Consider the following 23,350-nt stretch of genomic DNA (forward strand, 5'->3'; position numbering starts at 1 on the left):
ATGGGAAAATTTAGAAATTTATTTTAACAGAGTCTCACCCCCTAAATTTATTCCTTTTTGTTACTTAAGCATGCGTGCAAAATATCATGAAAGTATTTTAATATTTAAAGGTCGCTCAACGCACTCAAACTTATAGATACGTTTACGATAATAAAGCATTAAGAAACTTAGCGTGTCTTAACTTGGATCAACCTAACTTTTTCTCTTTGAGGTACAGCTTTACACTTAAGAGTATATGACCTCCAGTTGTATTCAGGACGTACTGTAAAGTTTGGTGATGATATGTTCAGAGGTCTCATATGTAGGGTGCGTGACGAGTATATTACATTGGGCGCTTGTGACGTCATTTGACTTTCTCATTTTTACCTGATATTTTCTTCTCAAACCTAGCAAACAAGATAAAATGTGAAATACACTTTAGGTATCATGAATATACTCTGGGAAGGTAATTCTATTCAGACCCCGGTCGCTGTTTTCTTCGTAAGTATGCAAAAACCATGTTTCAGTGTTTTTTAAATTATATTTGCAATTGGCACATCAATTATTTTTGCAACAAAAATCAAGTGAAAGAAATGCTTAAATGTGCTGCGTATTGCGTACACAAGACTATGTGAGAATCACTTATGCATTTCATTTGCTTTGACACAACAGCATCTAGTACAGGGTCATAAAATGGAGCTTGTATCCTGCTGGAACAGAAAATGCAGAAGGATTAGATCAGAGTCCCTTGCAGCTATCGCATAATGGAACTAATTGTGGCGAGAGTGTTCGAAATGGTTTTCGGGTCTTCAATGGGTCCAACATAAAACTTTCAAGTTTCTCTGAGGCATGAAACTCAATTGACAAGCCGAAGTTCGACACCGGAATCTAGGACAAAGCTCTCGCAGAGATTTTGACCCCAGAGAAGTATGAACTGATATCTTTCTTCAAGCAGCAACTGATATAACCCTAGAAGATATTCTATTTTGGCACAAATTTTGAACCCCCTCTGCCCCCCTTAAGACATGCGTACGTAATTCTTTTTACATTTTCCGCTCCCCTGCACAAACCCCCAACCATTATTCCTTAGTTTAGTTCCGTATTTAAAGGAGAATTATAACTGCAGTATTGAGAATTATAATCAGTGGCATTCAAGTCTTAGGAATAAACCTTAAATGTGTTTAAAATAAAGAAGAAAACTGGTTTGCTATGTAATTCAAATAAATAAAATGAACCCATTATCGTTAAATTTTAACCCATATGTTAGCATTGGAAAGCTGTTTTTAGGAGTATTTTCTCTTTCTCGGAAAAACTAACGTGATAAAAACTTGGGCTGGGGCATTGGCTGAGATGCCCGTTCTTCGAGCGGAGAGAATAAGTTTATGGGAAATATTTGAATCTCCTTCCTCCTTAGAACATTTATTTCAATTCAAACGTAATGATAAAAATACGGAAGACACTGTACTTTTGTCATTGATGTAAAAACACGCTAATCCCACAAAATATTCTCCAATCAAATTGATATGATTAAAAAAAACAGCTTGAAGTAAGTACTAATTATCTTCCAAAACTCATTTCAAACGGATCAGATGTTTTCCCGACCCGGAAAATGTGAATTCGATACAAATCTCAGTAATTTTTTATCATTTTATTTTTCACCACCTCCACCCAATCCTCTGCAAATGAAGATGAACTTCGGCTTAAACGGCGTTGGGAACGTCACTATTCATCTCAGCAACCCCTAGAACTATGGATTCGACACTAATATCGACCATTTTCAATTATTTTTACATGTCACAGAGTGTTAATGGGCTGAACTTGAACGTAAATGACATCTGTAGTCATTCTTTATCTAAACGATCCCGAAAATTATAGATTTGAGACTAATATCGGTCATTTTCCATCATTTTTATATGTCTCCCGCTTCCTGTTTCTGGAGTCTTACCCCGGTGGTACTCGTTTGTAGCTTGTAATATGTGTACCAAGTTTGGTTAAAATAGCTCCAGGCGTTCCAGCGTTATACCGGAACATTATATTTATATATGAGTTATATAATATGCGTTAAAATAATTTTAAAAAATATGCGTTAACTTTTTTTTAATTATCTCTAATCACTATGTACAATTTTCATTTTTTTAACGTGCAGTGTATTTGCATATCAACAAGGTTTTTTTTTTTTTTTTTTTTTTTTTTTTTTTTTTTTTTTTTTTTTTTTTTTAATTTGGATCTCCGGCCAAGTAAGTGTGTGGTGAACAATATCTGTCTGTGAGTTTTCTCGGGGTACTCCAATTTCCTTCCATTTTCTCATTACACCATTTTTTCATCATCATTCATTTGCCTGAATCATCGTCTCCCTTAGCTTAAAGGACACAATCGTCGGCCATTAATCTGAAATATTTCTTTTTCATTTGGTAATATTCTCTTTCATGTTTGGATTTTATTAGCCTTTATTTGTTTCTTTTCAGATTCGTCGCTCATCAGTTCCACGGTTTTAAGTAGTGACGAAAGTGACGATAGCAGTCAAGGTGACACGGAAAGCTTGAAACTCGAAGGCAGTGACTCTTCACAGCAATGACACACCTATCCAGGATTGTTACAGTTCCCTTGTTATATGTGACTACGAGAAAGAAGAGACTTGTTTTCTTCAGATTTCCGGAGGCAGGAGGCGAAAAGGCTGATAAATATCATCTTTATTATTACTCTTACTTCTACTACTACTACTGCTGCTATTATTATTCATTAATTACTGTTATTATTGATAGGCAGTATAACAAATCTGCCAATGTTTCATGCGGTTGATAGTCAAGCAACAGTTTCGTATGTGTGTGTATATATATAAATAGAAAGTGCAACGTACAAGTGACACTGTATTCATTATGGTGATGAAGAAGGGGATATTTTCATGCTGTTTGTGTTTCCGTCAAAGCTGAAAAGTGTCTCAAGTTCTTCCTAATCAATTCAGAAATGAATCTAACTTGTTTACCCCCCATGGTGGGTTGAAACGATGCCCCTCTTCGCGCTTTTCTTTAAAAAAGAAAATTCCCATTACGTTTGTGTTCCGTAAATTATGGATAAGAAGAAACACGAATAAGAGATACGACGGTCGCATCTGGTAATATGGCCTCCTGTTAACAAGGAAAACTTCCATTGTTGCTGACATTAATCTGTCCTTTAAACAAAACGAAATGTACTATTACTACTACTAATAATAATAACACTAATGTTAGTCTTCACAGTATACGTACTATTTGACGTCGTAAAGACTTTTTTTAAAAAAAATAAAAAGCATGCAGACTGTATAATTTATTATGATCGTTGTTTCATGTGTCTTCATATTGTACAAACAAAAGAACATAGAAGGAATTTTAAAAAGGCGAGTCTTAGCTATGAATGAAAAAAACTTCTTTTGAGTAGATAAGAATATGATTTTTTTTTTTAAAAAAAAGAAAGAAAAACCGAAAACGTAATTGATTGCTCTCGTCATTACCTCAAGCTTTCTCCTCGGAATGTCCAGCTCCACCAATGGCCTTCTGTTGCACAAAATCCGCAAGAAAATTGGAAAATAAATGAAGTGCAACTGTGTTTGGTGGAGCAGGCAACGCACCAAGTTCCTTGTAACAAGTATACGTGGCTACGTCATCAGTGGCTGTCTCATATTCTCAAGTACATGTTCTCGCTGATGAATGAGTGATAATAAATGTATACCATTTTTTGTGACCTTTTTTTGTGTTATTATTGAGGTTAGCAAAGAAGAAATAGAAGATAAATTTCTTTTTTTTAATCTACGAGTAAAATATTTATGTTTTTTTTTTTATATACAGTATATATAAAGATGTTGTTAGTGTGAGTCATAGATTTTTTTATTATGGTTTGTAACAGAATAAAAATTTTATTTTGTGAGTGATTTGATAGGGTAATTATCAGTATTGTTTCAAACTTCAATGTTTTTGGTTTCAAAAAGTGTCAGATCCATCTTACCGTACTAAAGAAAAAATACTAATGAGCAGTGTTATGTATAAGTAAATGGCATTACTATTTTTTCTTTTATTTTGTGTGAGTAAAAACTTATTCCTCCGTTGATTACAGATTTATCGTTTGTCAGAAGTTATTTGTTATTTGGGATCAACGTAATTCCGACTTTGAGTTTCCGATTAATTTTTGTATCAATTTTGAAAAATATCACACCGAAGAATATTGACGATGTAAAATTTTATTTCTTTATGAAATATGCACGGAACAGTTGACATAATATACGAGTTAAAGGTGCTGCTTTTACTAGCAAAGTGCTTTGATATTTTGAAGGCAAGAAAAAAAAAGAACTTATTTTTATTGGAAGTAATCGTCGGGTAGTTTGTAAATTGCAGAAATTTATGTTTTTTTAATCGCCAATTAAGAACGTACAAAGAATTTTTAAAAAATGAAATAAATTAAAAAGGAAAGGAAAGGAAAGAAAACTTATCTATATTAGTAAGTTCTTAAAGATATTGTTTTTACCATATTATTTGTAGTACTTGGCACGCTGTCGTGTTTCGGCGAACCTGCTTAATATTTTTTTATTTGAATGTTTATTCTGATATTTTGTAATATGGAATTTCGTGCAATTTTCCAGTTACAATTCTCTTATTTTATTTATTTATGTAAAAATTCAGTCAATTCGGAATGTTGATTCCAAATTGCTAAAAATTTTCAAATAAATAAAAAAAAATGTATACATACATTCCTTCCAGTATCCAGTAAAGTGGCTGTCTTTATGAGTATTTTACCCTCCTCGTCTTTCTCTCCGTCTTGTAGGCTTCGTTTCCTGAGAAGCGTGTAAGTTCAAACGAAAGTAAAGAAGTTTAAGACCGTTATCGTTACAGGTAGTGTTGTTGTAATTTACTAGGGAAAAAAAAATAAAATGTGATTGGAGTTTCAAATGGCCTAGGTCTCTAGCTGTTGTGAGCTATATTTGACTAGTAACTTGAATTGTGTCAGGGAATGTCGCTTAATTAATTTAATGTTCATGATGAAATGTGTGGTATTAGTGTTGGAATTATAGAAGTGAGCATGTCATTTAAATAATAGTTTCATCATTAATTAATCGTTTTTTTTTTTTTTTTTTTTTTTTTTTTTTTTTTTTTCATCTTAAATGATAGATAGTCAAGTTACAAATAAAGTTATAAGTGGCTTTTAACTATGAACAAAAATTAGTCAGAATTATTGGATGAACAATCAGTGTGTAGCATCATAGCTAAATGTTAGATGCAATGACGTATCTAATTTATTTGGAAAGTAATATGATAAATTAAACATTTTGAAACACTGTGAATCAGTGATAGAATATTGAGTCCTGGAGCTCTGGACTATGAGTTCAGTTTCGTGTTCCATCATCTGCTCTTTGTAGTACATCATTGCTGTGTGTATTAGCTTTCTTGGGGTGCTTACTTTTTGTCCAATTTTGTTATTGTACCAATTGTTTCATCACCAGTAAACCCCTATTCTCTAAAGAATTTAATCCTTCAATGAATGAAAACCTACAAGTCTCGTAACAACAATATCTTACCTTGCACCAGTAGCGTAGCCAGGATGTGTTTGAGGGGGAGGGGAGTGCTGTTATAGGTACATATAAAAACATTACAAACAAAGAAATATATAAACATAAAAATATATAAAAAATTACAAACGTCAAAGTACCGAAGTACATTGTCGGACCTCTTTGGGGGGCCCTCTGCCCCCCCCTTCCCTACGCCACTGCTTTGCACCTCTTACTCCGACGCTATTTTCACGATATTTCAGTTTACTCTGAAACCAGGTGGTCATGTGCAATATACAATGTAAGAAGAAACTATCATTTTTGTTGCATTATATAGATTGTTCCTTGTCCTGAAAATTAGAAAACAACCTTAAGTATTGCAGACACCATACTAGTAAATAAATTACAACGCTTCCAGAAAAAAAAAATCATTTTCTGGAACTTAAAATTCCTTTCAATGAGAGTTCCTCAATAAATATTTCAATGTCAATATCAATTACCTTAAAAATTTACTATGAACAAATAGCGCAGATTTAATGGCGGTTATTACCTCCTGATAATAATTCTCCTACAACATTTATGTCCACTTATGCACTTTCCCTTCCTATAAAAATTACAATCATTATTGCTAACACTGTCGCTTTTGTGGAAATTTATCTCAAATTAATGCTATTGTACGTTATTTACACTACACTAATTCGTATGATTTTTTTCTGTTCAGTTTCTAAAACACCTTCCAAAAAAAGATCTCATACTGTCTATGAGGATCAAGGAGTTTTTTTTTTTTTGTTATTATTATTATTTTAAGGATTAGCCTATATAATAGAATAGAAGTGATAGTTTCTCTTTACATCTCATACGGCACGTGACCAAGACCTCAAAGTAGACTGAAATATCATTAAAATAGAACCTTAAGTAGAATTGGAGTAAGAGGTGCAAGGTATTTTTTTTTTCTTTTCTTTTTTTTTAATATGCACCCTAGAGCTTATGTCAGCAAACACAAATATTATAATTCAAATATGTACTCACGTCTAACGTAATTATAATACGAAAATTTGAATATGTATATATTCAAATTTGTATTACGGAAACTAAAGTTCGTTTAAATTCTACAATGTTACAAAAATGTATGTACAATAAATGCAGTAATCGTATATGTTATTACCAAAGAATAACATTAGCAAGGTCTTAAATATAGTAATGTTAGATGAAAGCTATATTTCCTGAATAAAATAATCAACTGGGACTCTCAGTGATTCAGTTTCAAGAAGAGGAAAGTAGATCAGATAATGGCGAATAAAACTGAAGAAACTATCTGAGAAAAATTCACGACGTGCTCATCTCTATAATTCTTTCGTTAAGTTAGTAGTCTTTTGTTTACATTCAGTTCTTTACTGCTTAGGATAAAAACTATTTCATTAGTCATGAACAAAAATAAGCTTCTATCAGTCAAGAATCGCATACTTACCGCTCATCAGATTAAAGTGTCATAAGATATTGTCAAACTATGTGCCATGCGTATTTTGAGTCAATAAAAGATACATTATCATCCTAGCCTGTTGTACTCCCATACGCTAGTAAATCATTTAAGCTATGTAATTGTGGCTCAAAATCCTTGTACATGTTTCTGAAAAATTCTATGTGAATATTGGCTATGTGTTATTAATAAGTATAAAATACGCTAATATGCTCAGAGAAAAGTAATGTTAAAATTCTACCAAAAAAACCTGAAACATACTTTTAACAATTCCTTTTTTGTAACTATGGTGTAAGTGCGCGAGTGTGACTGTGTTTTTGTATTCACAGTAAAAGCTTTCAATTTTACTGTGTGTGTTTGCTCATTATTGATGTGGTTGTATAGGAAGTACAGCTTGTACAAAGTGAACAAAAATAAAATAAAAGCAACTATATAGAAATTTGTCGACGTGGTTACATGAATTTGGGTACTTAAATGTGTCTTAAATAATTTTCTCGAATACTGCAGTTTTTCAACTTTCATAACTGAATGCTGACAAAATCACCGAAACTGCAAAGACAAGTCCCAAATTCTTTTCTTTTTTGTCTTTGATAATTTTTCTGATGAAGGTGTAGTGGGTAGGCTCTTACTGAAATTACTGAAACATATCTGTTTCTAACTCTTCGTATTTCCTTAAATTTGATATGAACACAATTGAATTTAATGCTATTAATAACAAAACTTGTATTGAACCAAAGAATAAATTTTGTTTGCAAGATTTCTCTTCGTCTAAGGCTTTCCTTATTTTAAGTTGTTAGTTTCAAAATGTATATATATATAATATTTTAATTTAACATAGTAGATAAAATATTTATATATATACCTACGAACAGAAAAAGTGTATTGTAAGTCACGTTCAGAAGAACTGCTCTAATAAGTATACTTTCTTAACAATTTTGAAACGGACTATCTAATGTAAATAATGTTCTGAAACTCAATGTGACATGGAACTAACACCGTTCTCTTATCGGCCTATTCATTCAGAACATAATTATTATGATTTACATTGTACAATTATAGCTCAAAGTGTTTTTTCTGTTGTTCAAAGTAAAATCTGGAACTATTAAAAAAAAAAAAAAAAAAAAACTTTGGCTCATATTAAGATTTTATTTTGTTTATAGCTCAATAATGTTTTACATTCAGATTATTGAGCAGGTACTTCAGATGTGAATGAATTTGACTTATATCAGCAGGCCAGAACTAACAACTGATCATAACTATCAGTAATAAAACTTACTTCTCCGTAGTAATGATTTACATTGGATCTTAAATCGTCAATAACAAAACTTGTTTCTCACCAGCAAAAGTTATAATATAGTTTCTATACTCTTGGTTGCCTCTTTTAAGTTTATTTTTCTTCTGTGTAGTATATGCACTATAATAATAATAATAATAATAATAATAATAATTGCGCAGAAATCTATCAGTCAATCAAAAAGTAATTACATGTAATAACCTTAAATAATCAAATCGTTCGCCTTGTCTGCGGTGCATATGGTTTGCTGTTGATCTATTATCGTTAGGAAACCACTTGTAATTGTGGCGAAATTTGCTGTCTCTTACTGAGTATTTCATAATAGATAAGATTCCTCGCAAGTGTACACTCATCGATATCCCTATGGAGCTAATTTGACATTTGGACACTACACTGATTTTTACATATACGTAACATAGAAATATTGCCTAGTATGTCTCCTTTTATGTTGTACAAACGTTAACTCTGAAGCTTTTAGAGCAAATATTCTGTTCATGTCGTGTTCTCTTGATATGTTTATAGATATTGCAGCGAGAACGTACAAATATCAAAATAAATAATTACGTAGAAGCCACAATTCAGTTCAGCAAAAAGTGAAGCTACTAAAGGAGTGTAGAAGCGTGCGACCCACTATTTATTATTATGTTTTATTATACAGTAGTTATTTTATATTTTACATTATACACTTTTATATACATTTATTTTCACTAATCTTTATTTTTACTATCTCTGCATTCATTATTTCTACAAATTACTTTATAATGGCTTTCTGCAGGCCGTATTCCCCTCTTTGTAGCGTTTTACCTCTGTGGAGTCTATATCTGCGTCTTGATTCTCTCTGCTGGAATTTTGAACTAGTTACTGGTTCTCCAGTCAAAACATTAAAAATAACCTGACAGCGAAACTCAGCATGTTAATTTTCTTTCATATTCTTTATCGCTTTTCTCGTCACTCCTATCACAAACCATTTGATGCTCGACAGCTAAATGTTTCTTTCCTTCTTTCTTTCTTTCTTTCTTTCTTTTTTTTTTTTCTTTTCAGAGTAGTTCTGAATTAGTGTAAGTGCACTTTATTCACAGTGCACCTGAGTAGGACATCGATCTCGGTCAGTCATTTACCGTGACAATTTTATGATAACTACTACACTACCTAATCCTTCTTTCAGACCAGCCACAAATTTTTATACTTCAAAGTAGTGCTCTGTGTCTTAGATCACGTGGGTTGTATGAAAATTACCGTTGAGTTGAATCTCCGACCCAACAAATTGCGAATTTTCAAAAGTACAAATTAATTTCACCTTATAGAAGTTGCGTGTTTGAAAAAATCAGGTGTTGTGTGCGTTTCTCAAATATAAATTTTTTATTTGCCTTGTAAGTCCATTTTTCTTTGGTATATTTAATTGATGTCTTTTTCAAATGTTGAAGTTTTTTTTTTTTTTTTTTTTTTAGTGTTAATTGATAATGTACATCAACAAGAAATCTAACACCTCGAATTATAAATAAGTAAGAACGTTAAATATATATATAGAAAATAAATCTTTCGATGAAAGCACATTGTGGGACATAAAAAAAAGGAAATATGACGAAATATTTAACATTGTGTTTCTAAGGCTGAACCATGAAAATATTCCTAAAATTTCATTCGAATAGTTATCTTCTAACTAGTAAAGTAACAAAGTCCAAAATTATCCAATAATACAATTTCGTGAAAACTATGCTTCTTCTAGTTTTGCAACCATAACATAGTGGCTAACATTCAACTATTTGCTTCTATTTCTTGCCAAAGGATGGTAATTTCTTATGTATCTAGTTTTGAGTTTCTAGTGTACAACGTATTGTATTGTAGTAAATCGTAATATCATGAAAAAAACATTCATAAATTTTAATTTTAAAACTTAGGAAAGGAATAAAATAAGACTCTTTTTCTGATAAAATTATTGTAATTATGAGTGTGTACCGTATAAAAAAATAAAATAAATAAATCAGAATCAATTAGTCAGATGTTGAAGTGTTGAAAGATTGCAGTCAGAGATTTCAAGCAGATTTTGTTTTTTTTCTTTCTTTCCCTGAGTATTGACTTAATATGTGTGTAATTTTCTTACGAACTTAGTACCTAGTAGCATTCTAACATTTTACCAGATTTTTAATATGCTATTTCTTGTTAATTCAACGAAATCGATCTGAGAAGACTCTACTAAGGTACTTTTGTTTCATGTGTTGTATTGTTTCTTTAAATTATACTTTTTGAATTAATGCATCACAAGGTATATATTATTAGCAGGATGACTGTTGACAAATCTAGTGTTTCTTTGGAGTGCATCTATTTCTTCGAGTGAGTATAAATGTACGTAAGAAACTCTCTTAAATATGCAGGAAGTGTTTCCTAAATAATAATCAGTAAAATAAAAGAGGTCTTATTTCATTTTATCCTCTGTATGTGAGTAAATGTAGTTTCTTACTATTTCGACTAAAAATCCATAATTTGCCTTTACACTGATGAATCTTCTTGACGAGGAGGATACGAAATAGTTTGACACAAAGACGAATGAGCTTTCTGGATCAATGAACATACTACTTACGCCAAACAACAGACAATATGTCGGACCTTTCTACAACAGTTAAGGATGATAAATCATACTATTTCACAAGTTAGGATTCTATATTCTTCAGATAATAACATACAAAAGGAAATTTTCAGTTCAAAAGAATAATAATTTTTATGGATTTATCAATTGGATAGTACAACTTACATCAAACACAGTAGTTGGAAACACTTAAAATATAACTGTCAGTTTCATAGAATGTCATTCATCGGGATGGATTAGACACTTCGTAGAGTTTAGTTTAAAAAAAATCTTTATTATACAGAGGATAGGGTGAATTATAGCTCTTTTATTTGAACGAAGATAGGTTGAATAATGAATACATTGAACTATTCCTTGAGAGTTTATCGGGAAATATGCCACAAAGAAACCTGGAGAAAAATTATATATGCAAGTGTAATTAGTAAATACCACAAACAATTTTCATACGTAAGATAATTATAATTTTCATTTTGTATTTATTTATTTATTCGTTGACGGAGGTGAAACATCATTAATTAAGAGTTATCTATAATTCTACCTCTAGATAAAAGTCATCTTGGGGCTTTGTAAAAAACGCATTTCAATGATACGATATCAACTTGCCTTTCGAGGAAAACTTTTTTTTAAATGAAAACAATATTCGTGTGACTTACTGTATTAAACATTGCATGTTGTTACATGTGCCATAATAGTTAATTGTGAAACCAGGGAAAAATGTTAGTCTTTACGTACAATTTTTAGCCCCGTATGTTTAATATTGGCTGTACAGTATTTTAGTGTCACCTTTCACTTAATTACTGAGAGCAAAAAAATCTTCATATGTTGCATAGTTACTAATAGATGAATGTAAATTTGTTTTCTTAAATAGCTATTTTTCATATTTCTGTAATGAATTCATTAAGCAATAAGTTCAAGTATTGTTTTATTGTTTTCTATAGAACTTAAGTAAAAAAAAAAAAAAAAAAAATACATTAGGCATTTGAAATATTTCTTGTAATGTTGTGTAGGTTTAGATGTTGGATTTACGTTTCTGTCTTGGGTTTTCCTATGCGGAGTTCCACCAGAATTACTTCGTTATCTGAATGACTGTCCAAAACATGTAAGGGAAAGATCTGAAATTACGTAAACAATACGGGTATTACTAAGAGACTAGCTCGGAATTAAATCGTGTTCACTGTTGCAATATATTGATTGTTATCTGTGTAGCAACGGTCAGCTTAGGAAAAATTTTGTCTTTAATAAACAAAGAAGTAGGATCATTCTTAGCTGAGTTTATGATATTGACTACGGTAATCAAATCATTGGTAATCACGAGAACTCTTCGTTAGAATGGTAAAAAGTCGCATTCGAGAGACAGATTTCTACCATTTGCCATTGTTTCAGTATTTCTACCCAGCGGTCAACTTTCAAAATCGTATTTTGGCCAGATTTAAAAATCATTAGTTGAACTTAAAATTTGTTTAATGTTTTTTTTATCAATATATATACATATTCCATATGTTCTTCACTTGCTGGAGTAAGTGGAAAATGGAGAACATTCCACAGTTCCTTACTTTTGGAGAGCAAAAAACAAAAATTCTTACCGGAAATACCGTGGCGTATACTAAAATATTTGTATTTGACATTTATAGAGTACGTTAACACCATTTCCCCAAATACCAAAAATATAATGAGATTAGATATTTCTTATAAAGAAATTGACTATCTCAACTTTTTCCATTTATTTTTGGACTACTTTTCTTTTTCCACTCGCTGACTCAATTTTACTTGTTCGTCCGTCATTCATATCATAAATATTATTATTCTTTCTCTTATTTATTGATTTGAAGTATTTATTTCTTTTATTTCACCGCGATAGTAAATATAATAATAGTAATGTGCAGCAAATTTTGGGGATGGACTCAAGCCCAACCAACATTATAAACTCGCAGTGCTATCTTCATCTTTTCCCCCTCACTAAATGCACTGCACACAATCAGAAGTAAACGTCTGAAAATTCCAAATAACTAGATTTACTAGTAAAACAAATTATTTGAAAATATAGTACAAAAGCCTGAGTTTGAGCCCAGTACTTAAAGGTTTTTGGGTGAAATTCGACCGAGTTTTTGTTTTTGAAATGACGTAGCTCGTGATGGAACTCAATAAAATTAATATCAAACTTTAATGCATTAATACTCTACATGATCTAAAATATGAACAGTTTTTACCTTGACGTAAATCTTTATTTAAAAGAAAAAATCACATGAACGTATCTTCTGGACGTTTGACACACTACCACAGAGAAAAACATAACAACTATCAAATTATAACAAGATTTGTTGTTGAAGGTTACATGTTTTTAGGTAAGAGCTGTCGATAATTATTTATTAGATCATTTGTGGTATCTAAAATTTCCTAATCCGTTTTTTTATCAACAGCGCTGTAGGAAACAGCGACATAAGTTGTCAAAATCGTCAGCCGTAACTAAAATTTTGAAAAGAACTGTTAACTCTCATTATGAATAATCTACTTTGTGCATACTATTACCAAATTTCAATGCTTGTAATGTAATATTGTGCGAGCGTTTCTTTTCAGAAAATGCTAAGCAGGTAATTTATTTTCAATGGTAAATGCCCCAGTAGGACAAACTGAATTCACGCCATTTACCTAACGAGGCTTTAAAAATAAATAAATACGTATTTGAAAAACATCAGTATTATGGAAACTGCCAGAAATTGTGTATCAGTATACCCTGTAAATGATTTTTAATTTTCGTGATGTAAGTATTAACTTGTTCATATTTTAGTGCTGTATGTATTAACTTGATTACACATACCATGAACTGTTTTGTGTTATTGTTTATACAAACTGTTCATATGTACATAGTACTGTATATTATGTTGTACCGTTTCTTTGCTAAAGAAACTAATCCTCTAAAATGAATCTATACATACTGTTGCAACATATGGACTATGTTTTGCTCTCAGGTATTTGCAAAAGTATCTCCATTTCTTTTAATCTTACTCTTGGACTACTTCGTTTTATTTTATTTTATTTTTTTAAAATATGCATACACTTGCTCATTTTTTTAAACGGAACAATTGTACTAGTTTAATAAAACAGAAGCGCATGTCGTCCAGATGTGAGAACACTGGTTATTTTGGAGCACTGTTGAACCAGTGTTAACTCATGCCAGCCCAAAGAACAAACAATGCCTCGTTTACATGTCCATAGGGCATTGTCATATGTATAGTAGTATGCAGCACACAGTCAAATATAATTAATTAGATTGAATACAAGTAACTACCTAGTATACGTACAAATGTTTTCGTTTAAATTTGTAAGCAAACGTAAGAAGCACGTCTGTAAATAAAATTTAATACTATCTTTAATAATAATGTGATTCAAAGTTGATTTTTGACTATTATTTCAACAACAAATCTATTGTCTTCCTCTAGAGAAAATGGTGAAGAATATCGGTTGATTACTATACCTGCTTCTTATCAGTATTTGATTAAACAGAATTCTCTTCGTTGTAAACTATTATTATTTCTTGATCATTAAGTTTGGTTGGTTTAGTAATCAACCAAAAAAGAGCGATTCTTCAGAGCAAGATAATAGCCAAGTTGTCCAATTAAAAATCGACTTTGAAACACACAGTATTAAGGTTAGTATTCTTTGAAACTTTTATTACTTAAATAAAATATTGTGTGTGTTACGATGTGTTGATATCATTATACAAAATGGAAAAGTTTAAAGTATTTTTAAGTCTAGTCTTTATATTGCTTTTACAAACCACTTGAGTTTCATGTAGTAAACTCTATTGTAAATAGTTCTTTTGATAGGGAAATATCGATAGGTGGAAATTAGATCTCTACTACGTGTTTTATTTATGTAACTTACATAAACTATTCGAAAGTCTTTTCGGTAAGAGCAACCGATAAATAAATTTTCGACTACACTAATCTGCAAGTTCCTGAGAAGGAACGTCTAATGTACTTTCAAACACACGTTGTACTAATGGCTACTGTATAAATAAATACTGAAATCGGAATTTCTGTTCAAGAAAAGTGTCTGAAAAATTAATGGAAAATATTATTACATTGATTCGCTCTAAGGATAATTCGTGATAGTAGCTAAAATAGAAATAAAATAAAATAAATAAATAAATAAATAAAAGGAAAAAGAAAAACTATACATAAAAAATAATTCTCACGATGTATTTTAAAATACAGCAACTTATAGTGAAAGTATGGCAAATTACTTTAGTTTTTTCAGATTACGCATTGAAATTCACACGTTAAAAGCCATATGCATATATTTTATGCGCACTCGGTCTATTACTAGGGTTCATGTGCCCGTATGTTATGCACACTTCACGTATTATTCAGTACTTCTGTACACTCTGCTGACCCCAAAGTAAAACATCTGATTATGAGAGGATGGAGGGTCAGATTTGACGTTTAAAGTGTTAAGATAAAGCAAATACGAAATGAGGGAGGGGAATGTTCACAATGACAATGCAAAACTCACCAATCCCCATCAAATAGAGGTACATGTTGTAGCTTTTTTCTTTCTTTTTAATCACACTTTTCCAGGTATCTTTCTTCTTTGGTTGCAGTTTTCACTGATACGTACCTTACTGCAGTTGAACGTTTGAATATATCCTCTTTCTGTTTTCAATTGCGTTTGCAAGATATCTGCTTCTTCAGTTGCTTTCTCCATTTTCTTTCTTTCTTTCCTTCCGTTACATTCTTAATTGATAACTCCTTTTCTTTCAGTTGCACTCTCCAAGGTATGTACTTCTTCCATGCTTAACTATTTTCCCATTTACCATTACCTTTTAATTGCGATCCTCATTTCCACTTCACTTATTGTAGTACATTGCCTTTCTTTCCATTATAATTTCCAGAATATCAGTTTCTCACTTTGTTATGTTGTTCATTAATACCTATCTTGTTTCCTATGTGTTATTCTAATATATTTCATTTCTTTTTCCGTTCCACTTTGCAGAATATTTACTTTCAATACGCTTTCTATTAATTCCTACCTTTCTCCTTATGTTCAACTCCTCATACTACATACTTTTCTTCTATTTTACTCTTAATACGTATATTCTTTCTCATCCCGGCTACTAAACAGACGTATTTTTCAAATCTTGTCTGCCATTTTCGCAAGTTTCTTAATTTCTATAAAAATGAAGCAAAGAAACAGTTAAAAAAAAAAAAGAGAGAGAGAGAGAGAGAGAGAGACTTGTTAAGCAATTGTGTTGCCAAGCGAAACAAGTCCAGAACTAAAAGCTTGTTTTGCAATATGTCTGTTTCCTGATTAATCTTCTACTCTCCTTCAATGTGCTGTAAATTGATAATATAAGGATGCAAGTTAATGAAGTAAGTTGAATATAATTGACTTTGCTTTGCGTTTATGTAACACCCATAAGGGATAAGACTACTACTACAATGAGATCTAAAGCATTATCTGGATAGTTTCGGATAATTCAGTGATCGAACTTAAGTATAACCTACTCACTATGAAGTAGCTACGTACTAGAACTAATCATCCAACCTGATTGTGTTGTTTAGTTGTAGATCAGCACCAATATTTAATTCCTTAAATGAGATTTATTATCAGTTGAATAATTGCAATTTTTTATTTTCTTAGCTAAAATCTCAAAATAAGTGCGCACGAACTCGACTATTTTTTCTTTTTAAATTGTGCATAGGAAGAATAGTGTTGAAATTTTCCATTGTGTGCCATGTATGAAATTCAAAATTCTTTTAAAATGAACAAAATGTAATGCAGAAGTAGTGTAATACTGAGCTATACCGGTATAAACGTACTGAATACATGTTATACGAATTGTTTCTGAAATGTCAGTATTCTATATTATAACTAGATCTTCGATGCCATACATAACGTCTTAAAATAGCATATTTGACTATGTGCTGCAACTGCTGTGGTGGGCAAACACCATATATAAAAAATGCATAACAGTGCTTTCAGTATACGTATTAATGTCTGATATATCTAAGCCATACACTCTAAATATATATATATATATATAAATATAAATAATTATATATATTATAAATAAATAAAAAGCGATTTTTCATGCATACCTGTCTGTGATAAGTGTATGGAGTTTAATTCAGTTTAGGGAGAACAATCGCTAGTTCGTTTGCAATAATTAAGTATATAAGCTTGTAGATATTGTAGGAAAAAGTGTTTGATATTTTAAATGTCTTGGAGTATCTTTTACCTTTTGTACCGCGTACATTTATTAGATTTATTTTAGGAGCAGTAATTAGCTAAGAAATGTTATCAAAGTTACTTCATTTGTTTTTCCTACCAAACAACAATTATCAGTATACTAATAGAGATATACGAGAAGATTATATATTTAAATAATTTTGAAGAAAAAATATATTATATATATTACAGTTTTCCAAGAGAGTATAAATTTTCTTTATTTTGTAGTTCTCAGTAAAAAACATGATTTTATCTTCCAATTCCAACTATTTCTAAGAGCTGTTTTTATCTCTTCCAGTTAGAAGTTCGAATGTAAATTTCACCGTACAGTTAAAAAAAAAAATGTATATTGAATAACTGTAATCAAGAAAACATTTTTATTCGAAACAAATAAAGAATGCAGAACTGAGAAGAAAGAAAAAAGTAAAGATTGTTGTAATCTCCTTCAATTCCTGTTTATAGCCAAAATAAAGATTTCTCCCAATTAAACATTGTTCTTTTATTTTCCCCTACTAGTTGTATTGTTCCTACTAAAGTTTGCAGGTATTAGTTACCTCGCTGGTACTTACCTTCATATTTGATTGGATCTCGATCCAGTGTTTTAAATATACAATAGGTGATCAGAATTTTTAAGTCACCGACTAGCTGAACCTGTGCTCTTTACACAGTGCATCATTCACATATGAGCATGAATCTCCTTGTCATTCCTCACATTTATGCATGTCTCTTTACAGACACAAGTGAAAGTCGTCTTGATAAAAATCGTCAAGATGTACCATAAAGATTCACCTTAGACTGAAGAAATAATTACTCTTCGTTTTTCATTATCATTGGCCATGAAACAAACGTCTGAGAAATATACAACCCCTGTATACAAATATGTGGTGTTGGAATGTATAACTCGTAGGATATATATATATATATATATATATATATATATATATATATATATATATATATATATATTAAAATTTCAACACTTCCAGTGTACCCCTAAAAAAAGTAATAAAGAAATAACGGCCATGATTTTTAAATATTCAATTAGAACTGGACAATATGCACAAAAGTTGGAATCGACCAGTGAAAACGGCACGTTTCTAGCACTTGTGGTTTTCGAAATCTCATTGTTCGAAAAAGTTGGAGACAAACATATAAACTTTTCTTGACCACAAACATATAAACCTAGCATTTTAATATATCGATATTCAAATATTTGATAAATCAATTTCCTCCGTGATTGGTATAAAGAGCTTCAAACACTGATTACTTCGCTACGTAAGAATTACATTGCTATACAGCTGTGACTATCTCCCATGCTTTTGAGTTTTTACAGTTGCCATGAGGTTTTGCTTGCGGGTAATTCAAACTTCGTTAACTTATTAGTAAAGTATAATTATTGAATATTTTAGGAAAGTGCCAATAACAATTGTTTAAACAATAACGTTTTTAGCACAGGAAAAGTAATAAATTTTCAGTATGCTAAGTTGGACGTGCAATTTTTTTCAACTGTTAGTAGTTTCTCAATCATCAGAGGGAGGGAGGATGAAAAAATATTTAATCTTACGTCCTGCGAATTTGCTGTACTAGCTAATAGACATGATCAACGCATAGTATAGTTGGAGATGATAATGCATCACTCACGATATAAGTGATCTAACTTAGAACTCTGCCCGTCAGAGGTCAGCGTCCTACCACTGAGCGGCCGTTTTGGAGAAAAGCCGTTGGTCATTAATCATGATATTCTGAATGACAGAGAAAAGGTATCCATGTAGATTAGGTTTAAAAAGAAAGTACACTGAATAAAAAGCGTTTCCTCGCAAAATAATGATGTAGAGAGGAGAACTATTTGATTAATTCAGAAATAAAATTTTAAATAAAAGTTAAACAATAATAAATAATAATAATAATAATAATAAAGAATAACAAAGAAAAAAGAAAACTGGAGTGTAGAGCACATTTTGATAAGATGGAGGTAGAAGCTGAAAGGTAATTTAACCCAGATTGATGGATAAAAGTGAATATTATACTTAAACTAGCTGAAACGCCCCTCTTCGAACGTTGGAAATATGTTTATAGAAATTATTTGAACCTTTTCCCTACCTTAGGATAGCATTACAATCAAAGTGTAATTACAAAAATCGATTAGGTCGATGTGGGATGAATCCGGGCCTAAACTACATCTGGAATGTATCACTATTCATCTCAGCAACCCCGAAAGCAATAGACACTAACATCGGTCATTTTTACGTCTCCATTTCATTTTATCATATAAATTGAGACTCCCCGCTCCCTCTTAAGACGAATTTTAATCAATTTAATATCTTAAGATCCTTGGGAGAGCTAACATTGATAAACATACCAACTATTATTTTAATTGATTCAGTAGTTATTGCGTGATTCGATCTTCCGTATAAATTATAATCTCTCCGCTGCCCCTTTAGTATATACATTTTAATTCATTTAATCTGCGAATGTTTAAGACTAAAGCGGTAGGTGAGAATGAAGGTAAAATTAGAGCTTAAGTTATGATATTTGGGAGGCCTAAGGTTGATAATCATGCCAAGTTTCATTTTAATCACGCCAGTAGTCATAGCACGATGCGATCAGACAGAGACTCACATTCGTTTTTACATTATGTCATCATGTAAAGAACATTATGTCAAGAAAGTACCGGAAATTGTACATTTACAAATCCCAATGAAAGGGAGCGTCGAAATTATTCCTGTCGCTACGTTAGCACAACTGCCCTCTATGCTCACGCGGAGTTTGAGCGCTATCTGTCAGTTAGTTTGTTTACAGTGCTCCATTTGTCAGTTCATTGCAAGTGTGTGTGGGCGATTTTTACAATGGACAAAAATATCGAACAAAAAATCTGTCTGAACTTTTGCATTGCAAATTCATTTCGAAGCGCTGAAAATGTTACATAAGACTTACGGCGAATTGACTTTATCACAAACACGTGCGTATATGTGGTACAGTGCATTTAAAAGCAGTCGAGAGGTGGTGGAAGATTTGCCTCGATCTGGTCGACCATCAACGTCTTCGATTGAACTTAACATCGCTAAAGTAAAGGAAATGGTGACTGAAAATCGTCGTTTAAGTCTGAGAGAAATAGCTGCTGAAATTTGTGTGTCTCACCAATCAATTCATACCATTTTAAACGATTTTTTGGTCATGAAATTTGTTGCCGTTCGACTAGTGTCGAAAGATATGAATTTTGTGCAGAAACTCAATCGCGTAAGGGTTGCTGAAGACATGCTAGAACGAGTCAATTCCGACTCCACATTCATAAAACGCATTGTAACTGGTGATGAGACATGGGTGTACGACTTTGACATGAAACCAGTCAACAAGCTTCGGAATGGCGCCTTCCAACTGAGCCAAAACCGTAAAAAGCACATCAAAGTCGATCAAAAGTGAAGGTGATGTTGACTTTTTTTAATTATCGCGGTGTTGTGCACTCGGAATTCTTGTCAGAAGGTGGGACAGTAAATAAAGAATATTATCTAAGCGTTATGCGGCGTTTGAGAGCACAAATTCGTCAAAAACAACCAGATTTGTGAAGAGAAACTCATGGATTTTGCACCACGATCACGCACCATCTCACAAAGCTATCATTGTGAACGAATTTCTGGTCAAAAACTCACGAAATCTTATCGAACAACCATCGTATTCCCCTTATCTGGCTCCGGCATACTTTCTTCTTTTTCCAAAACTCAAATTATCACTTTGAGGCACCCGTTTTCAGTCGATAGAAGACATCAAAGAGAATTTGCAGTGAGTATTGAAGTCGATTCCGGAAAATGCGTTTCAAAAATGTTTTGATGATTGGATTATTCGTTGGCATAAGTGTATTATTTCGGAAGAGGCCTACTTTGAAGGCGATACAATAAATTTGGATGAATAATGCATATTGTGTAAGTATAAGTTTTGATCTTTCGCACTGTAACAAATACAATAGCACAAATAAATATGAATATCAAAACACACAAACTAAAATAACTTCGTATGTGGAGGAATCGTATTTTTTCTACAAACTGTGTTTAATACAATTCCCAGTACTTCGTTGATATAATATATAGAAGATTATATATAAAGTTACAAATGAAAAGCTGTTATTTCGTAAGTCATAGTTCAGAATACATTATCTATTCAGCTATGAGTAGAAACGTAGCTCTTAAAATAAATTAATTAAAACCTGTACAGTAAGATGATTGTATGCCAATAAGTATGGGCCTTTATCAATTATTAGTTATTGAACATTAAAAACCCTTATTATGCTTTAGTTTGATAAAAGTATCCAAGATCATTATCTTAGTAACAATTTGTAAAACTTTATAGTTAAAAATAATCTGACCTTAACTGTAAAGTTTCAAAACTTCAATAGCATACAGGGTACGGACAAATTTATTCATGCGGGAACAATAATTAAATTTAGTAATATAGTATTTATTACTGTAAAAAATGTACAATATTCAATACATTAATCTTTGTATAAAATACACAATAATAAGTATACTTCAACTTATTATCGTATATTTCTGAATCCAAGACGATTCCCCACATTTTAAGCAATGGATTATAGACAATACATGCAAATCATATATTGGATGTATTTTCAGAACTTACTACACTAAAAATCAGATCATATACAGATTCTTCATTGAAAGTGACCACTGAATCTGCGAATGTTCAAGGCTAAAACAATAGGTGAGGAAGAGGGTAAAGTTACAGGTTAATGGAAGCTCGTGATTCTATTCAGCAAAGAAAAATTCCACGTCATATGTTGCGAAAGCGAGACGACTCAATACTTTTGGGCACGAAACTGCGACAAAAAGCCTCGCCTTGGATTCAGAAATATGAGGTTTATAATTTCAGAAACAAATTATGTATCATAAAACTTAAAAGTATTTATTATGTACCGGTATGTTTACAAATTGAACATTAAGAAAATTGAAGTGCAATAAAATATTTGTAATATGTTCGAATCTGATAATATTAGAAAATATGAGCATTTATGCGTATATCTAAGTTCGTTCATCAGTTTTTAGATGAGCATAAATTTTGATCTTTCGTACTGTAACAAATGCAATAGCACAAATAAATATGAATATCAAAACACACAAAATCACTTCGTATGATGAGGAATCGTATTTTTTCTACAAACTGTGTTTAATACATCTTGTTACCTTTGAAATTCATACCCCGGACGTAGAATCCCACTATAAATCTTCTTCTGCATATAATTGCGGCATGTACAAATATTTAAGCATTTGCCACGCAGCGCTCTCAATGATCCCCGTAATTTATTATTAGCAAGTGAGATTCATAGTTCTGGAATAGAAATTGATTGAACGTTTTTTCAAAACTTTCGTGTCACATGTCGAAATAATTTCTAGTAAGTGTCGTACATATGTTAAAATGTCTGAAAGTTTGAAGATTATGTCTAATCCAATTAACAAATACAGTAAGTAAAAACAAACATTAAGAATTTATGCAATTATTATTTATTATTTTTAAATATTTAAAACGCATTTGCTATATTCTATAAGACAGCAAATATATAACGCAGAAAATGTATAATTACAATAACTCACATAATTTTCCACTTATCTAGTTATTTTCTCTCTGAGAGTTCCTTGTTTTCTCATTGTTTTATTTTTTTAAAATAATAATATTAACAGTCTTGTTTAACTTTTTGGAATCGACTGGTATCAACTCTACGACTTAAAAGCATACCTTTCAGAATCTCTGTTGTTGTTTTATCAAGTTGGTGGTTGCGACTGAAAAGAGAAAGCAAATATTCAAAGTAATGTTTCTTTCGAAATACACGGTGGAAACGTATTTAAGAACATACAGTAGGAATTCATGGATCTGGACCAAGGTTGGTAAACAAGAAGGTATTGTGATACTAACATGGTGCCCCTGATATATTCCAAACATTTTATACAGAGTATTCAAAGATATACAGTACTTACCTTAACAAACGTGTAATCACCCGAGCGGCTATACGTACATAGGCTGATTTGTTTACATTCGAACAAATTAAAATTGTTACTTACAGAAGATATTCCAGTCCGACACCATCGATTCCACATGTGATGTGGCTACTATGTGGACCATTGCATGACATCGCAATTTCCACTGCAACTGTACCAGGGGTATAGTGTCTCACTCCTATTTGCAAGCTTTCAAGACGCCATCTACTGTTCGATCCCGACATGGTGAAAATCAACGGTTGAGAAGTTTAAAGGACCTGCATCTGGACTCTTAACG

At 31.6% G+C, this 23,350-nt stretch overlaps 3 protein-coding genes across 7 annotated transcripts in view; 2 read left to right on the forward strand and 1 right to left on the reverse strand.

The window, feature by feature from the left end:
- Positions 1-17,563, forward strand: part of LOC145662578 (homeobox protein PKNOX2-like) — a 482,520-nt gene extending 464,957 nt beyond the window's left edge. For all 4 annotated transcript variants that reach the window (XM_081728277.1, XM_081728280.1, XM_081728278.1 and 1 more), the window contains exon 8: positions 2,445-17,563. In XM_081728277.1, coding sequence (XP_081584403.1) covers positions 2,445-2,554 — 110 coding nt within the window. In that variant the 3' untranslated portion in view covers positions 2,555-17,563. The remainder of the gene's footprint in view (positions 1-2,444) is intronic.
- Positions 17,564-19,990: 2,427 nt separating this feature from the next.
- Positions 19,991-20,494, forward strand: LOC145661554 (protein GVQW3-like). The gene has a single exon (XM_081726875.1). The coding sequence runs from the start codon at positions 19,991-19,993 to the stop codon at positions 20,492-20,494; it is 504 nt and encodes a 167-aa protein (XP_081583001.1).
- A 1,551-nt stretch (positions 20,495-22,045) lies between these two features.
- LOC145662580 (apolipoprotein D-like) overlaps positions 22,046-23,350 on the reverse strand; it is a 65,349-nt gene continuing 64,044 nt past the window's right edge. The window contains exons 4-5 of one of the 2 annotated variants that reach the window (XM_081728286.1): positions 22,814-22,857; positions 22,046-22,408 (exon numbers count right to left, since the gene is read on the reverse strand). In XM_081728286.1, the coding sequence (XP_081584412.1) occupies positions 22,401-22,408; positions 22,814-22,857 (52 nt within the window). In that variant the 3' untranslated portion in view covers positions 22,046-22,400. Of the gene's footprint in view, positions 22,858-23,350 lie in introns of both variants that reach the window. The other variant, XM_081728285.1, reaches the window with a different exon arrangement.

The sequence above is a fragment of the Thermobia domestica genome, chromosome 10 (assembly GCF_964235325.1).
Source record: "Thermobia domestica chromosome 10, izTheDome1.hap1.1, whole genome shotgun sequence".
In the NCBI taxonomy this organism is placed as follows: Eukaryota; Metazoa; Arthropoda; class Insecta; order Zygentoma; family Lepismatidae; genus Thermobia; species Thermobia domestica.

Excerpts from the sequence above, each read along its gene's own strand:
- LOC145661554 (XM_081726875.1), top strand. The coding sequence starts at position 19,991 with ATGTTACATAAGACTTACGGCGAATTGACTTTATCACAAACACGTGCG.